We start from the raw sequence: 17,801 nt of genomic DNA, 5'->3' as shown, positions 1-17,801 counted from the left end.
GCCAGTTACCCCTGACGAGCTATTGCAATTGTTGTGGCACAAGTGTACAACCTCTGCAGAGTAAACCTATTCGAATAGCCGCGTCCTCGGTTATGGACAGTTGGAAAGGCCATACTGTTCCGTCATCAGAACTTTTTTTTGAAAACTATAGATGGTGAAGGGTGACTTCTGATTTTGAACTTGAAGTGAGACTTTGACTTGGAATCACAACCTGGTAGTGGGAATGACACTAATGTTCCCACTTGAGTTATTTAGTACATAAAGAGTTGTTTACAAAAATGTTGGTGAAACAAAATCTGCTTTATGCGAAATAAACTAGGGCTTAGTATCCCCTTACTAGAACTTTTAGTACTTACCGTGATATTAGTTTGCGAGTACTTTAAAAGTACTCACGGCTGTGTCCCTGGCTATTCAAATGGCCAGATTATGAAGCAGAACAGCAGTATGAAGAAGATGACCAGCAGGACGCCCACGACAACTAGGGAGCCTTCTGACGTCAGACGTTGGCCTGTGGACTAGAGAGTCCCTTCTACTTTACGCTTCCGCTATGAAACTATGAATTTGGTGAATGTTGATCCCTAGATCAACTCTGTGTGTAATATGGGATCGTGTGATCTCTATTTGTAAGACGACTATGGTATGTAATGAATGATGACTTATGATATTCAACTGTTATGTCTCGCAACAACAATATTCCTGGGATTGCGATGTATGGCATGACAGGCACCTGGACTTAAAAATCCGGGTGTTGACACCTTTACTTTGAATTTATTGCTTTATGAGTTAACTCTTGTGCAATCTTTTGATGCTTGTCTTGAAAGTACTATTCATGAAAAGTTTTGCTATATGTTATCTACTCGTTAGCAATTATAGATCATTGCCTTGAGTCACTTCATTCATTTCATATGCTTTGTAATAGTATGATCAAGGTTATGTAAGTAGCATGTCACTACAGAAATTATTCTTTTTATCGTTTACCTGCTCGGGACGAGCAGGAACTAAGCTTGGGGATGCTGATACGTCCCCGACGTATCCATAATTTCTATCATTCCATGCTTGTTTTATGACAATACTTACATGTTTTGCTTGCACTTTATGATGATTTCATGCATTTTCCGGAACTAACCTATTAACGAGATGCCACAGTGCCAGTTCCTGTTTTCTGCTGTTTTTGGTTCCAGAAAGGCTGTTCGGGCAATATTCTCGGAATTGGACGAAATCAACGCCAAACCTCCTATTTTTCCCGGAAGGCTCCAGAACACCGAAGAAGAGTCGGAGGAGAGCCAGGGGGCCCCACACCATAGGGCCGCGCGGGCCAGACCCTGGCCGCGCCGGCCTAGGGTGAGGCCACCCTGTCGACCCTCCTGCGCCGCCTCTTCGCCTATAAAATCCCTTTCGACCTAAAAACACCGTACCAATTGACGAAACTCCAGAAAGACTCCAGGGGCGCCGCCGCCATCGCGAAACTCCAATTCGGGGGACAGAACTCTGTTCCGGCACCCTGCCGGGACGGGGAAGTGCCCCCGGAAGCCATCTCCATCAACGCCATCGCCTCCATCATGCTCCGTGAGTAGTTCCCCCATGGACTACGGGTTCTAGCAGTAGCTATGTCGGTATACTCTCCCCCATGTACTTCAATACAATGGTCTCATGAGCTGCCTTACATGATTGAGATTCATCTGATGTAATCGGTGTTGTGTTTGTTGGGATCCGATGGATGATACATTATGATTAGTCTATCTATAAAGTTTGTGAAGTTATTGTTGCTGCAATCTTGTTATGCTTAATGCTTGTCACTAGGGCCCGAGTGCCATGATCTTAGATTTAAGCTCTATATGTATTGCTTAGATTGTATCTACAAGTTGTATGCACATGTCGCTGTCCGGAACCAAAGGCCCCGAAGTGACAAGAATCGGGACAACCGGAGGGGATGGTAGTGATGTGACGATCACATGTTTTCATGGAGTGTTAATGCTTTGTTCCGGTACTCTATTAAAAGGAGTACCTTAATATCCAGTAGTTTCCCTTGAGGCCCGGCTGCCACCGGCTGGTAGGACAAAAGATGTTGTGCAAGTTTCTCATTGCGAGCACGTACGACTATAATTGGAAAACATGCCTACATAATTAATAATCTTGATGTTCTAGCTTAATGCTTTGATTCCTATCAATTGCCCAACTGTAATTTGTTCACCCAACACTTGTCACTTATTGGAGAGTTACCACTAGTGTAGATCGCTGGGAACCCCGGTCCATCTCTCATCATAATATACTTGTTCTACATGTCATTGGAAGTAGTATCAACTATCTTCTGGTGCCATCGCTCTCATATTGCTATTCTTTGCTGTGTTATGTATTCTTGTTACTATTGCTCTCATATTACTGCTACTTTCACATCACCCCTGTTGCTAGTGCTTTTCCAGGTGCAGCTGAATTGACAACTCAGTTGTTAAGGCTTATAAGTATTCTTTACCTCCCCTTGTGTCGAATCAATAAATTTGGGTTATACTACCCTCGAAGACTATCGCGATCCCCTATACTTGTGGGTCATCAAGACTGTTTTCTGGCGCCGTTGCCGGGGAGGCATAGCTCTACTCATAAGTTCACCTGGGGAGTACACTCTACCTCTCTCTCTGTTTTATTTTATTTTGTTTTGCTTAGTTTACTTTTGTCTAGTTTATTTGTGCTTAGTTTATTTCTATCTAGTATTATTTTGCGTAGTTTACTTTTGCTTAGTTTATTTTTGTCTTGTTTTATTTGTCTCATATACCCAAAAATCCATAAAAATTTGAAAAACCAAAAAATTAAAAACTGCTGTTATGGGAGAACCTACAACCTACTTGGAGCTTATAGAATGTTATAATAATTATAGAGAATCAAGAACTGGTAAAATAATGAGTGCTATGATAGAAAAATTGAATACAATGGCTAGAATCTTGCTTAGACGCCATGATATAAACTGTTGCTCTCAACAGGATACTAAACATCTTAAATTTCAATGTGGCTTTAGTGAGGAATTTTTAATTAAGAACTATAATCGGAATTGCTATATTCATTATGGGTTCGAAGAGGTAGAGCAATTTGTCTTATTTATGGGAGCCTCCGAGATAGAATCCTTCATGGTTGAGAATTATGAAACTTGTGCTATTTGTAAGGACCTTAAAGATTATGTCTCTACTATCCTTAATTCTTGCATAGAATGCTACAGTAGGAATCCTTATATCCTTGATTATAAAGAGAGACACATTAATGCACAAGAATGCACTCACAATCTGCAGGAACCGGTGGAAGAAGAAATTGATGAACCTGAAAGCTCATTGGATGAAAAAGAGGAGGAAATTGATGAACCTGAAAGCTCATTGGATGAAAAAGAAGAGGAGAGCGACGAACAAAAGGAGGAAGAATGGATTAGCTACCCATGCCAACCTTCTAATGAGAGTAACTCTTCATCTCTTACACTATTTGATTGTCCTCCATGCTTACCAGAAGAGGTTGAATGTTATGTTCCTGTGGATTCTCTTGAAATACTACCTATGAGTAAAACTTGTGAAAATAATTATGCTACTGTTATTTATGAAACAAGCAACTTATAAGAAATAAGATACATAAGCGACATATTCTTTACCACAATAGTTTTTAAGCTACTTTCCCATGAGCTATATATTGCAAAGACAAGGAATTAAATTTTAAAGGTAGCACGCAAGCAATTTACTTGGAATGGCAGAGAAATACCACATAGTAGGTAGTTATGGTGGACACAAATGGCATAGGTTTTGGCTCAAGGTTTTGGATGCACGAGAAGCATTCCCTCTCAGTACAAGGCTTTGGCTAGCAAGGTTGTTTGAAGCAAACACAAGTATGAACTGCACAAAGAAACTTACATAAGAACATATTGCAAGTATTATAAGACTCTACACTGTCTTCCTTGTTGTTCAAACACTTTTACCAGAAAATATCTATACTTTAGAGAGACCAATCATGCAAACCAAATTTCAACAAGCTCTACAGTAATTCTCCACTAATAGGTTCAAACTACATGATGCAAGAGCTTAAACATGATCTATTTGAGAGCTCAAAACAATTGCCAAGTATCAAATTATTCAAGATAATATACCAATTACCACATGAAGCATTTTCTGTTTCCAACCAAATAGCAATGAACGAAGCGTTTTTCAACCTTCGCCATGAACATTAAAAGTAAAGCTAAGAACACCAGTGTTCATATGAACAAGCGGAGCGTGTCTTTCTCCCACACAAGGAATGCTAGGATCCGATTTTATTCAAACACAACCAAAAATAAAAAAATACAGACGCTCCAAGTAAAGCACATAAGATGTGACGGAATAAAATATAGTTTCACTAGAGGTGACCTGATAAGTTGTCGATGAAGAAGGGGATGCCTTGGGCATCCCCAAGCTTAGATGCTTGAGTCTTCTTGAAATATGCAGGGATGAACCACGGGGGCATCCCCAAGCTTAGAATTTTCACTCTTCTTGATCATATCATATCATCCTCCTCTCTTGACCCTTGAAAACTTTCTCCACACCAAACTCAAAACAATCTCATTAGAGGGTTAGTGCATAATCAAAAATTCACATGTTCAGAGAAGACACAATCATTCCTGAAACTTCTGGACATTACCCAAAGCTACTGAAAGTTAATGGAGCAAAGAAATCCATTCAAACACAGTAAAGGAGGCAATGTAAAATAAAAGGCAGAATCTGTCAAAACAGAACAGTCCGTAAAGACGATTTTTTTAGAGGCACTTAACATGCTCAGATGAATAAGCTCAAACTGAATGAAAGTTGCGTACATATCTGAGGATTACTCATGATTTTTTGCAGATTTTTCTGAGTTTCCTACAGAGAGATATACTCAAATTTGTGACAGCTAGAAATCTGTTTCTGCGTAGAAATCCAAATCTAGTATCAACCTTACTATCAAAGACTTTACTTGGCACAACAATGCAATAAAGTAAAGATAAGCAGAGGTTGCTACAGTAGTAACAACTTCCAAGACACAAATATAAAACAAAAATTTCAGAAATAAAATAATGGGTTGTCTCCCATAAGCGCTTTTCTTTAACGCCTTTCAGCTAGGCGCAGAAAGTGTAAATCAAGTATTATCAAAAGATGAAGCATCAACAGAGGAGTTGGGAGTTTTCTCAACAATGCATTGTATCTTATCTATGTAAGTTTCATAGGCTCCTTTTTCATTACTTTTAGGCTTACTATCCTCCTCACATAAATTTTCAGGAACAATCCAATCAAAATTCTTTTCTAGTGCCTCATGCATTCCTAAGAGCTTATAAGGTATTGGTACTTTAATCTCCCTCTCACAATTGACTTTATTAGTGTACTTTAGTCTATCTCTTTCCATCTTTTCAAGGTCATTTGCAAAATTGGTATAAAAGCCAAGCATCTTATGTTTAATAAAGACTTTTCTAGCTTCTCTAGCTACATCACCAAATTCTTTGAGAAGGGTTTCTAAAACAAAATCTCTCTTTTCTCCTACTTCCATATCAGAGAGTGTAAGAAATATATGTTGCATTATAGGGTTAAGATTAACAAATCTAGCTTCCAACATGTGTACTAAAGAGGCAGTAGCAATTTCATAAGTAGGAGCAAGTTCTACCAAGTGTCTATCTTCAAAATGTTTAACTGTACTAACATGAGTGAAAAATTCTTCTATATTATCTCTTCCAATGATAGACCCACGCCCTACTGATATATCTTTCAGAGTGAACTTAGGGGAAAGCATGATGAAATAAACAAAAGGTAAATAAAGTAAATGCAATAACTAATTTTTTGTGTTTTTGATATAACGAAAGCAAACAAAACATAAAATAAAATAAAGTAAAGCAAGACAATAAACAAAGTAAAGAGATTGGATGTGAGAGACTCCCCTTGCAGCGTGTCTTGATCTCCCCGGCAATGGCGCCAAAAAAAGAGCTTGATAACGCATGAAGCACACGTCTGTTGGGAACCCCAAGAGGAAGGTGTGATGCGTACAGCAGCAAGTTTTCCCTCAGTAAGAAACCAAGGTTATCGAACCAGTAGGAGATGAAGGCCACGTGAAGGTTGTTGGTGAAGGAGTGTAGTGTGGCGCAACACTAGGGATTCCAGCGCCAACGTGGAACCTGCACAACACAATCAAAATACTTTGCCCCAACTTAACAGTGAGGTTGTCAATCTCACCGGCTTGCTGTAAACAAAAGATTAAACGATTGGTGTGGAGAATGATGTTTGTTTGGAAAGAACAGCAGAGAACAATGATTGCAGTAGATTGTATTTCAGATGTAAAAGAATGGACCGGGGTCCACAGTTCACTAGTGGTGTCTCTCCAATAAGATAAATAGCATGTTGGGTGAACAAATTACAGTTGGGCAATTGACAAATAGAGAGGGCATAACAATGCACATACATATCATGATGACTAATATGAGATTTACTTAGGGCATTACGACAAAGAACATAGACCGCTATCCAGCATGCATCTATGCCTAAAAAGTCCACCTTCGGGTTAGCATCCGCACCCCTTCCAGTATTAAGTTGCAAACAACAGACAATTGCATTAAGTACTGTGCGTAATGTAAACAATACAAATATCCTTAGACAAAGCATTGTTGTTTTATCCCTAGTGGCAACAACACATCCATAACCTTAGAACTTTCTGTCACTGTCCCAGATTCAATGGAGGCATGAACCCACTATCGAGCATAAATACTCCCTCTTGGAGTCACAAGTATCAACTTGGCTAGAGCCTCTACTAGCAGCGGAGCGCATGCAAGATCATAAACAACACATATATGATAGATCAATAATCAACTTGACATAGTATTCCATATTCATCGGATCCCAACAAACACAACATGTAGCATTACAAATAGATGATCTTGATCATGATAGGCAGCTCACAAGATCTAAACATGATAGCACAAGAGGAGAAGACAACCATCTAGCTACTTGTAGCACCCTACCTTTTAATAAAGGTAAGATACCTGTGTATAGTGCTATTCCCGGGATCACTGATAGCACAAACATTTCAAATGTAGTAATCATACATCAAATTTATTACAACGCAGATCCTTAGGAGATAAAAAATAAAGTCTTACAAATTGCATAGCCAAAATAGACTAGCTCAAATGTTCAAAGCAAACACAACGGAAAATAACTGCAGAGAGCCTCCATTGTCTTCATGCGCCACAGGCAGACATGTTGGAATGTAGACTCGAGATCCTACCTAGTACTCCTCCTCAGACGAACCTGCACGTTTGAATATGCAGCCCCACGAATGGAGGTCAGTACAATGATGTACTGGCAAATGACACTTATATGGTGGATGTTTTGGGCATAGCTATCTACATGATATTTGGCAAGTGGAGTTTAGGCAAATTTGCACAAAGCCAATTTTATCCTACATTTTATTTCAAATCAAAACATTTTGCAAAACTCATAATGATGTCATAAATAGTACCATGGTTACATCTCCCATGTACTATCCGACAGTTGCTACTCAAATTTTAACTTATTCATAAAAGATGATGAGATTCTTCCGTACATTCCCTGCCTAGAAAGCTCAAATTGTCCGTAACCGGGGACACGGCTAAGATCTTAGGTTTAACTCTCGAGAGCTTGTGCACTTTCACCTTACGACCCACCCTTCCCAAGAGAAGAAATGAGACAAGATCTTTCAGAGGGAGGCTTCAACCATAACCAGCTAGACCCGTTCCCGTTTGGTAGCTAGCCACATCATCATGTCAAGCAACAAGTTTGGCCTCACAACTTACTTAATCCCGGCAGAGCCCATAATACCATAAGGCTGCACTGGAAGCTAACTAAGACATGGACGACATCTTAATCTCTTTAACCCTGAGTGGCCATCCACAAGTGTACCCTCAGGCGATGACAACCACAATGTGGCCCTGAGTAGCCACTTTACAATTGCGCACTCTCAGGAATTCATCACTTTAGTCCCTAGGGCGCGTGAGGAGTCACTTTAGTCCCTAGGGCGCGTGAGCCTGAGCAGCCGCCCACCGATCAACCAATCCACCCAGGTGTTTCATTAAGGTTGTTAATTTTAATTCCCAACACTCACAATCCAGAATATTCAAAACAGCGGTAGCATTTTGTTATTGCTAGGCATACTAAAATTACTAGCAATGGTTCAAGGATGGCTACACACTACTAGGATCTAAGCATAGCATAACTTTCGAAAACAAAATCCCTACCATGCATACTAGTTTATAAAACACTAATGCTTAACAAAATAGTAGGTAATTGAGTGTCACTTGCCTTGATCAAAGCAACCCGCACAATCACAGCAATCACAAGCACCACCTTGATCTCCTCCACAATCTATCCAAACAATTTACAACAAATAAACACACATTCGATATGAACAATCATAGACATGTATGCATGCATGCTATGCAACCATTTAATTTCACACATGAGGTGGTGTGTAAGTGTTGCATTATGTGCTCTCTGATATGTGTCATGTTAATAAAATATTCTGGACATATAATTTGATTTAGAAAAATCATTAACCGAGTATCTATTTAACATATACAATCTTAATAATTAGCTACTGCAAGCATTAGCTCCCTGGATAGGTTACAGTAATACAAAAGTAGTGCAATTGGAATTATTCGAAAACTATTTATAGAATTCGAATTATCTTCGAATTACTGATTCGGATGGATTTTACTAAAGCAAGTTTGTGCACGTATCAAAGTTGTACCAATCCTATACCAAGTTAAAGTACATGTTCTGAGGATTCCAGAAAGTACAAAATCATCAAATTTGGACCAGTAGATTATTTTATACAATTTTTATAGTGTAATCTGGTCTATTTCTCTAATTGAAATTTGATGCGATATCTAACACAGTACATATGCCATATTACTGCACAAACGTGTAGTACATACTGTAAGCTTTCCGAAACTATAAAGTTTACAAAATTTGGCCCTACGGTTGATTTTCTATGGATTTTACAAGATGGGTAACAAATCTGAGATTTAAATTTCAAATTTAAAACGCGTTTGACTGAGTTGACTGGGGCGCTGACAGAGGCTGCCACGCGGCGCGACGTGATTGGCCGCGCGGTGATCACGCGGATCGCCCCCTGGGAGGACTATGACCGTTGGATCTACTCGATCTAGATGGTCCAGATTAAAAGAAAAGAAAAGCAAAGAAAAGGGGATAGGGAGTAGGTGGAGCTCACCTTGGCCGGCTGTAATGGCGCGGCGGCGGCGGCTCTGGTGGACGGCGTCGGCGGTGCTCCCGGCGGCAAACGGCAGCGGCGAGGGGCGGACGGGGCGAGGCGCGACGCGGGCAGTGGTGGTGGTGGCGCGGCAAGCGGCGGACTAGGGCGGCGGCGGCGCTATCGGAGGCGGCGGCAGGCGCGGCGCAACGGCGAGCAATCGGCGGCGCTAGGCGGCGCGATCGGGGGCGGCGGCTTGGGGAAAAGAACGCGGGGTCGCGGGGGTTTATATAGGTGGGGGCACGGACGTCGAGGCGGCCTCGGACGGCTGAGATCGAACCGCGCCGATCTAGGTCAGGGGCGGCGGCGTGGAGTCCGCTTCGGACTCGAGGTGGAAGAAGGCGTGGGCCCCGCGTCAGGCGGTCCCACCCGTCAGCGTGAGGGGGCAGAGGCGGTTCGGCGCTACGGGCCGCTTCTCCCGCTGAGTGGGCCGGTGCGGTGCGGCCGTTTTGGGCCGAAATGGTCGGGCTGGCCCATTTGGCCGGTCCGAACCGTTTTCTCTTTTTTTTTTTTTGTTCTTTTCATTTTTCTTTTTTTCTTTTTACTGTTTTCTTCACAACTTTTGTTTTAGGAAACCAAATAGGGTCAAACCAGTTTCTAAATTTTTGTAAAATCCAGGGCTTTGATTTAAACAATGGAGAACAAAGTTTTGACACAATTTAGCCTGGTAGGGAAATAAAGTTCTTTGCAAATAGGATATGTAGCTATAGGTTTCCCAATTGTGCTTAACATTTTGTGTGTACATGAACAGATGCAAAGATGCCATGAATGCATGCAGGTTTTTGTATTTTGAAAACTAGGGATGTTACAGACTAACCCCCTTAAGATGAAGCACGTCCTCGGGCTTCGGAAAGGCTAGCAAATAGGTGTGGGTAATCTTCTCGAAGACTGTCTTCGCGTTCCCAGGTTGCCTCTTCCTCGGTATGGTGACTCCATTGGACCTTGCAGAACTTGATAGTTTTGGTGCGAGTATTTCTTTCAGCTCTCTCCAAGATCTTGATGGGTTTCTCCTCATATGTCAAGTCACTTTCCAGTTGAACTTTCTCGAGCGGTACTGTATCCTTCAATGGCGTTTCTGACATCTCAGGGTGACACTTCTTCAACTGACTGACATGGAACACATTATGAACTGCTGAAAGAATCTCTGGCAATTCTATCTCATAAGCTACTTCTCCCTTGCGAGATAAGATCTTGAACGGTCCGATGAACCTTGGGGCTAACTTTCCCTTAATTCCAAATCTCTTGACTCCTCGAAGGGGTGACACTCTGAGATAAACTCTATCGCCTATTTCATATGAGACATCTCTACGCTTGTTGTCAGCATAGCTCTTCTGTCTGGACCGTGCCACCTTTAATCTATCCTTGATCAGTCTAACCTTTTCTTCGGCTTCCTGGATAATATCTGGTACAAAGAAACTCCTTTCTCCTACTCCACTCCATAGCAGGGGCGTGGTACACTTTCTCCCATACAGGGCTTCAAATGGGGACATCTCTATGCTGGCTTGGTAGCTATTGTTGTAGGAGAACTCCGCATACGGTAAACTGTCATCCCAACTAGTTCCATAGTCTATAACACAAGCTCTCAGCATATCCTCCAGGATCTGATTCACTCTCTCAGTCTGTCCATCTGTCTGAGGGTGAAATGTCAGATCTTGAACTCCAATCTAGTTCCTAAGGACTCATGCAACTGCTTCCAGAAATGCGAGGTAAATTGGGTACCTCTATCTGACACAATACTCTTAGGAACACCGTGAAGACATACTATCCTCTTCATATAGATATCTGCTAACTTAGCGCTGGTGTAAGTGGTCTTCACAGGCACGAAGTGAGCTACCTTGGTCAAACGATCTACAATAACCCAAATCGAATCATAACCGGATTTTGTTCGGGGTAATCTAGTGATAAAGTCCATACCGATTTGGTCCCACTTCCATTCTGGAACCTTCAGTGGCTGTAACAATCCAGCTGGCTTCTGGTGCTCAGCCTTTACTCTGCTACACACATCACACTTGGCTATATATTCTGCAATGTCTCGCTTCATATTATTCCACCAAAATCTCTCCTTCAGATCCATGTACATCTTGGTATTGCCGGGGTGAATGGAATATGGTGTCTCATGAGCTTCCTGAAATATCAGTCTCCTAAGTTCAGGATCATTTGCTACGCAAATACGCTTTCCAAACCAAACAATACCCTGCTCATCTTCACTAAAACCTTTCGCTTTATCCTCCTTCAAGTTTTCCTTTATCTTCTCTATATCTTCGTCTCCCTTCTGGGTTTCTTTTATCTTATCCATCAACGTAGGTTGTACTATTAAGGATGCTACAAATCCTTCTGGTACTACTTCCAAACTAAGGTCCTTCAATGCCTGGCACAGATCTTCAGGTAGATCCTCTGTCGATAGCCAATTCAGATAAGACTTACGACTTAGGGCATCTGCCACTACGTTTGCTTTACCGGGGTGGTATTGCAAACTCAGATCGTAATCCTTGATGAGTTCCAACCATCTTCTTTGTCTCATGTTCAATTCCTTCTGGGTGAAGATGTACTTCAAACTCTTATGGTCGGTGTACACTTCACATCGTTTCCCCATCAAATAGTGTCTCCAGGTCTTCAGTGCATGCACAACTGAAGCTAACTCTATGTCGTGTGTGGGATAATTGACTTCATGTTTCTTGAGTTGCCTCGAAGCATAAGCTGCTACCTTGCCTTCCTGCATCAACACACTTCCAAGCCCTTGATGAGATGCGTCACAGTATACTTGGAACTCCTTCTCCAGATCTGGTAAACACAGAATTGGTGCAGACACTAATCTCTTCTTCAATTCCTGAAAACTGGCTTCACAGGCATCAGTCCAAGCAAACTTCTTCTCTTTCTTCAGCAACTCAGTCATTGGTTTCGCAATCTTGGAGAAATTCTCAATGAATCTCCTATAGTAACCTGCTAATCCCAAGAAGCTACGAATTTCTCCGACATTCTTGGGCGGTTCCCATTCTGTCACAGCTGCTACCTTGGATGGATCAACAGCAATCCCATCCTTGGATATGATGTGTCCAAGAAATCCTACTTCACTGAGCCAAAATTCGCATTTACTAAACTTGGCATATAGCTGATGTTCTCGGAGTTTCTCCAATATTAGGCGGAGGTGTTTCTCATGTTCCTCTTCGCTCTTGGAATAGATAAGTATGTCGTCAATGAAGACTACGACAAACTTGTCGAGGAATTCCATGAACACTTTGTTCATCATATTCATAAAGTATGAGGGAGCATTGGTTAAGCCGAACGGCATCACCGTATACTCATACGAACCATATCTAGTGACAAAGGCTGTCTTGGGAATGTCGTGCTCCCTAATCTTGAGCTGAAAATATCCAGACCGAAGGTCGATCTTGGAAAACACGCTAGCTCCAACCAACTGATCAAAAAGATCATTAATTCTGGGTAGGGGGTATTTGTTCTTGATGGTAACCTCATTTAGCGAACGGTAGTCCATAACCAAGCGCTGGCTCTTGTCCTTCTTCTCAACAAACAGAACAGGCGCTCCCCACGGCGACGAACTCTCCCTAATGAAACCTTTTCCTAACTGCTCCTTCAGCTGTTTCTTGAGCTCCTTCAACTCATCAGTAGACATAGGGTAAGGTCTCTTTGCTATAGGGCCTGTGCCCGGAAGCAGTTCTATAAGGAACTCCACATCTCTATCAGGAGGCATTCCTGGTAGCTCATCAGGGAAAACATCAGGGTATTCCTTGACTATGCGTACTTGGTCTAGGCTAACCCCCTTAAGATTTTCCGGCCTTATTTCTCCAAAGTCCAATCGGGATTTGAACCTAATTCGTTTTTCCTCGGGGGTTGTGAGAGTGATTGATTTACTCACACAATCTATGACTCCTCTATGGGTTGTCATCCAGTCCATTCCCAAAATAACATCCAAACCTTGTGATTCTAGGATTACTAAGTGAGCGGGGAATTTATAAGGGCCAATCTCTAAAATCAAATCTCTACATCCAGAATTAACTATCATCTCTCCACCAGGGGAACTTACTTTAATTGTTTTTCCTATTGTTTCAGTGGGTAATCCATTTTTATTCACAAAAGCTCTTGATATGAATGAATGAGATGCACCAGTATCAAATAAAACCAATGCTGTAAACGAGTTGAGTGGAAACATACCCATCACAGCATCAGGTTCATTCATCACTTCCTCCACGTTGAGGTGGTTTGCCTGTCCCTTCTGGAATGAATTTGTTTTGGTAGCTTCAGCGGACTTATTTTCCGGGCATTCATTGGAAAAATGTCCCGTCTTCTTACACTTGTAGCATGTGACAGTGGACAAGTCTCTTGAATTGTGTCGGTGTTGGCCATTATTACCATTGGGGTGTCCATTACCCCCATTGTGACGGCCATTGTTTCCACTGTGGTTCCCATTGGAATGATTTCCCCTGGATCCTCCATTGAACTTGTGACCATTGAAATTATTGCCATTCCCCTTGTTGAAATGACCGTTATGCCTGTGTGAGCTATGACTTCCATTCCCATCAGAAGAATGGTGCTTCTTGTGGAATGGCTCAGTGTGACTCTTATTGCTAAACTTCCTCTTGCGGTTCTCCTCCTTCTTGATATTGTTGTCCAGGGTGATGGCTTGATCAAGTAGGGACTGGTAACTGGGTGCGTAAGCTACCGACAATGGAATCTTCAGTTCACCCTTAAGTCCATTGAGGAACTTCTCCTTCCTCTTAGCATCAGTGTCGATGTCCTCAGGGGCATACCTCGCCAAGGTACAGAAATCATCCATGTATTCTTTCAGGGTTCTCCCTCCCTGTCTCAGACTGCGGAATTCATCTCTCTTGAGATTCATAATGCCCGAGGAGATGTGGGCAGTACGGAATCCCTCCTTGAATGTTTCCCAGTCTAAGCCATCTATTGGATGGGTAAGTTGATAAGTCTCCCACCACATCGCAGCAGGTCCTTCCAGCAAGTGAGCGGTGAACCTAATCTTCTCAGCCTCCGTGCACTCACAGGTGACTAAGTCCTTGTTGACAGAGCGCAGCCAGTCATCAGCTACAATAGGTTCAGTGGCACTGGAGAACTTAGCTGGTCGGAGTCTCAGAAATCTGGCGAGTCTATCCACTGGGGGTGGTGGTGGTGGTGGAGGTGGCGGAGGTGGTGGAGGTGGTGGTGGTGGATTGTTGTTGTTGTTCTGGGTGGTTTGGATGAACTGGGTCATCAACTGCATGAGCTGTGCCTGAGCTGTCATCATCTGATTCAGTGTATCCTGAGTTGGGTCACGTCTTGGCGGCATCTGGTATAGTTTTAGCACAGATAAGAATAAGATAGACAGATCTAGGAAGTAAAATTTTCTACCCATGCACAAAACAAATCACACAACCAAACAGAAACATTGAAACCAGAAATTCAAACTTTTACTTAAAACTTATCGAGTTTCGAAAATACGACTAAGATAGTTGGTACTGCCTTACATCAGATAGTAGGACAATACAAAGAAACGTAATGAACTAGAAAACCTAATAGTCTAAAGGGATCTTCTAACATCTCTTGATCGCTCCATAGCATGCTAAGGGGTAGGACTCCTGGCTGGTCTTCCTCTTCTTCTTCTTCTTCTCCTTCTTCTCTTCCGCAACTAGCTCTACTTCACCATCGGAGTTAAACATGAGCCTCTCTTGAGGATCTTCTTCCTCTTTCCCAGCCGAGAGTTCTTCAATTGTTTCCTTCAGAAGCTTGTTCTCCATCTTCAAAGCGTCATTCTCCTTCTTCATCTCATCATGCTCCTTAGTTTCAATGGCCCTGTTCTCCAGCATCAGCGTTATTGTCTTCTGGACTGCCTTCGCCCAGTTGTCGCTAATGGTTATCTTCTCTTCCAGCTTCACTGGATCCTCCAGAAGGGCGATGCGCTCTTCTAGCGCCAGTCTCTTGTCATCTATGGCCAATAGAGCTGCTTCCATCTGCATATTTCTGGCGTTGGCATATTGGAGCGTCTCCCTGGCTTCAGTCACCAAGGTGGTTTGCCTCCTCAGCAGCATCTCGGTGTTAGCGGGCACAAACTCCCTCTCGATCATATAGTTGCGACAAACCGATTCATTCCGAGCACCAATGCGGCGGAGTGGGGTACCATCTCCTGCACGCTCACCGAATTGATAGTAAGGCGACGTCGGGGGAATCTTACGATGGAACTTGTGGCGGATGCGGGCGATGGCGCCCTGGATGGTGATCTCCACAGAATTCTCCCAATCAGGGTAGATGTCAGAATATGTCATGCTCGGGTCATCAAGGTCATCATCACTTCCTGGAATAAAGGTCTTGATCAACCAAGCCTCTGTGTCATGTTCCTTGTACAGCTGTCTGCCCTGGATGACCGGAGGTGGTATCCCAACTAGTGATGACATATCAAACAGTATGCTGCTGAGGTAGAAAGGTGCGTCTCCAGCACAATACGTCTCGTCGTAGTCGGCCATCTAAAAATTTTATAAGAGAAGGCAAGATTAGAAAGGAATCCAAAAGAATAGATAAGTGCAGAATTAAATTTTCATAATTATCATTTTAAACAAGTTTGTATCCTATGGTTTTCCAATTCCTAGGGTCTCGATCCTACAGGCAACACTATGCTCTGATACCATTTTGTAGCACCCTGATGTCTACGTTCCCCCTCCTTTCCTGTAGATAGTGTTGGGCCTCCAAGAGCAGAGGTTTGTAGAACAGCAGCAAGTTTTCCCTTAAGTGGATCACCCAAGGTTTATCGAACTCAGGGAGGAAGAGGTCAAAGATATCCCTCTCATGCAACCCTGCAACCACAAAGCAAGAAGTCTCTTGTGTCCCCAACACACCTAATAGGTGCACTAGTTCGGCGAAGAGATAGTGAAATACAGGTGGTATGAATATATATGAGCAGTAGCAACGGTGCCAGAAAATAGCTTGCTGGCGTGTAGTTGATGGTGGTAGTATTGCAGCGGTAATGCAAAGAAAAACAAGAAAACAAGAGTAACGCAGCAGTATTTAGGAACAAGGCCTAGGGATTACACTTTCACTAGTGGACACTCTCAACATTGATCACATAACAGAATAGATAAATGCATACTCTACACTTTTGTTGGATGATGAACACATTGCGTAGGATTACACGAACCCTCAATGCCGGAGTTAACAAGCTCCACAATAATGCTCATGTTTAAGTAACCTTATAGTGTAAGATAGATCAACAGACTAAACCAAGTACTAACATAGCATGCACACTGTCACCTTCATGCATATGTAGGAGGAATAGATCACATCAATATTATCATAGCAATAGTTAACTTCGCAATCTACAAGAGATCATGATCATAGCATAAACCAAGTACTAACACGGTGCACACACTGTCACCTTTACACACGTGCAGGAGGAATAGAACTACTTTAATAACTTTGCTAGAGTAGCACATAGATAAATTGTGATACAAACTCATATGAATCTCAATCATGTAAAGCAGCTCATGAGATTATTGTATTGAGGTACATGGGAGAGAGATGAACCACATAGCTACAGCGGAGCCCTCAGCCTCGGAGGTGGATTACTCCCTCCTCATCATGGAAGCAGCGATGGCGGTGAAGATGGCGGTGAAGACGGCGGTGGAGATGGCTCCGGGGGCAATTCCCCGTCCCGGCGGGGTGCGGAACAGAGAGTTCTGTCCCCCGGGAATTGGAGTTTCGCGACGGTGGCAGCGCCCTGGAGTCTTTACGGAGTTTCGTCAATTGGTACTGCGTTTTTAGGTCGAAAGGGCTTTTATAGGCGAAGAGGCGGCGCAGGGGCACTGGGGCGCCACACCCTAGGCCGGCGCGGCCTAGGCCTGGCCCGCGCCGCCATGTGGTGTGGTGGCCCCCTGGCCCCTCTCCGACTCTTCTTCGGTGTTCTGGACGCTTCCGGGAAAAATAGGAGGTTTGGCGTTGATTTCGTCCAATTCCGAGAATATTGCCCGAACAGCCTTTCTGGAACCAAAAACAGCAGAAAACAGGAACTGGCACTGTGGCATCTTGTTAATAGGTTAGTTCCGGAAAATGCATGAAAATGATATAAAGTGTGAACAAAACATGTTGGTATTGTCATAAAACAAGCATGGAACATCGGAAATTATAGATACGTTGGAGACGTATCAGCATCCCCAAGCTTAGTTCCTACTCGTCCTCGAGTAGGTAAACGATAAAAGATAATTTCTGAGGTGACATGCTACCAACATAATCTTAATCATACCATTGTAAAGCATATGAGATGAATGCAGCGATTCGAAACAATGTAAATGCAATGAGTAAACAAGTGAATCATATAGCAAAGACTTTTCATGAATAGTACTTTCGAGACAAGCATCAATAAGTCTTGCATAAGAGTTACTCATAAAGCAATAAATTCATAGTAGAGACATTGAAGCAACACAATGGAAGATTAAGTTTCAGCGGTTGCTTTCAACTTGTAACATGTATATCTCATGGATAGTTGTCAATGCAAAGCAATATAACAAATGCAATAAGCAAGTATATAAGAATCATTGCACAGT

General features: G+C 42.6%; 1 protein-coding gene across 1 annotated transcript; it reads right to left on the bottom strand.

The window, feature by feature from the left end:
• Nucleotides 1–8,579: 8,579 nt before the first annotated feature.
• On the bottom strand, nt 8,580–15,731 carry LOC139839036 (uncharacterized). The gene is made up of 8 exons (XM_071829080.1): nt 14,810–15,731; nt 13,432–14,319; nt 12,731–12,972; nt 11,971–12,622; nt 11,176–11,655; nt 11,024–11,109; nt 10,203–10,892; nt 8,580–8,603 (listed from the first exon to the last, which is right to left on the bottom strand). Exons 1-8 carry the CDS (start codon nt 15,729–15,731, stop codon nt 8,580–8,582), a joined length of 3,984 nt encoding a protein of 1,327 aa, XP_071685181.1.
• Between the last annotated feature and the right edge of the window lie 2,070 nt (nt 15,732–17,801).

Source organism: Lolium perenne, chromosome 4 (assembly GCF_019359855.2).
Source record: "Lolium perenne isolate Kyuss_39 chromosome 4, Kyuss_2.0, whole genome shotgun sequence".
Taxonomy (NCBI): domain Eukaryota; kingdom Viridiplantae; phylum Streptophyta; class Magnoliopsida; order Poales; family Poaceae; genus Lolium; species Lolium perenne.
The sequence above is the reverse complement of the archived record's forward strand: the minus strand, read 5'-3'. Positions and strand labels throughout refer to the sequence as shown.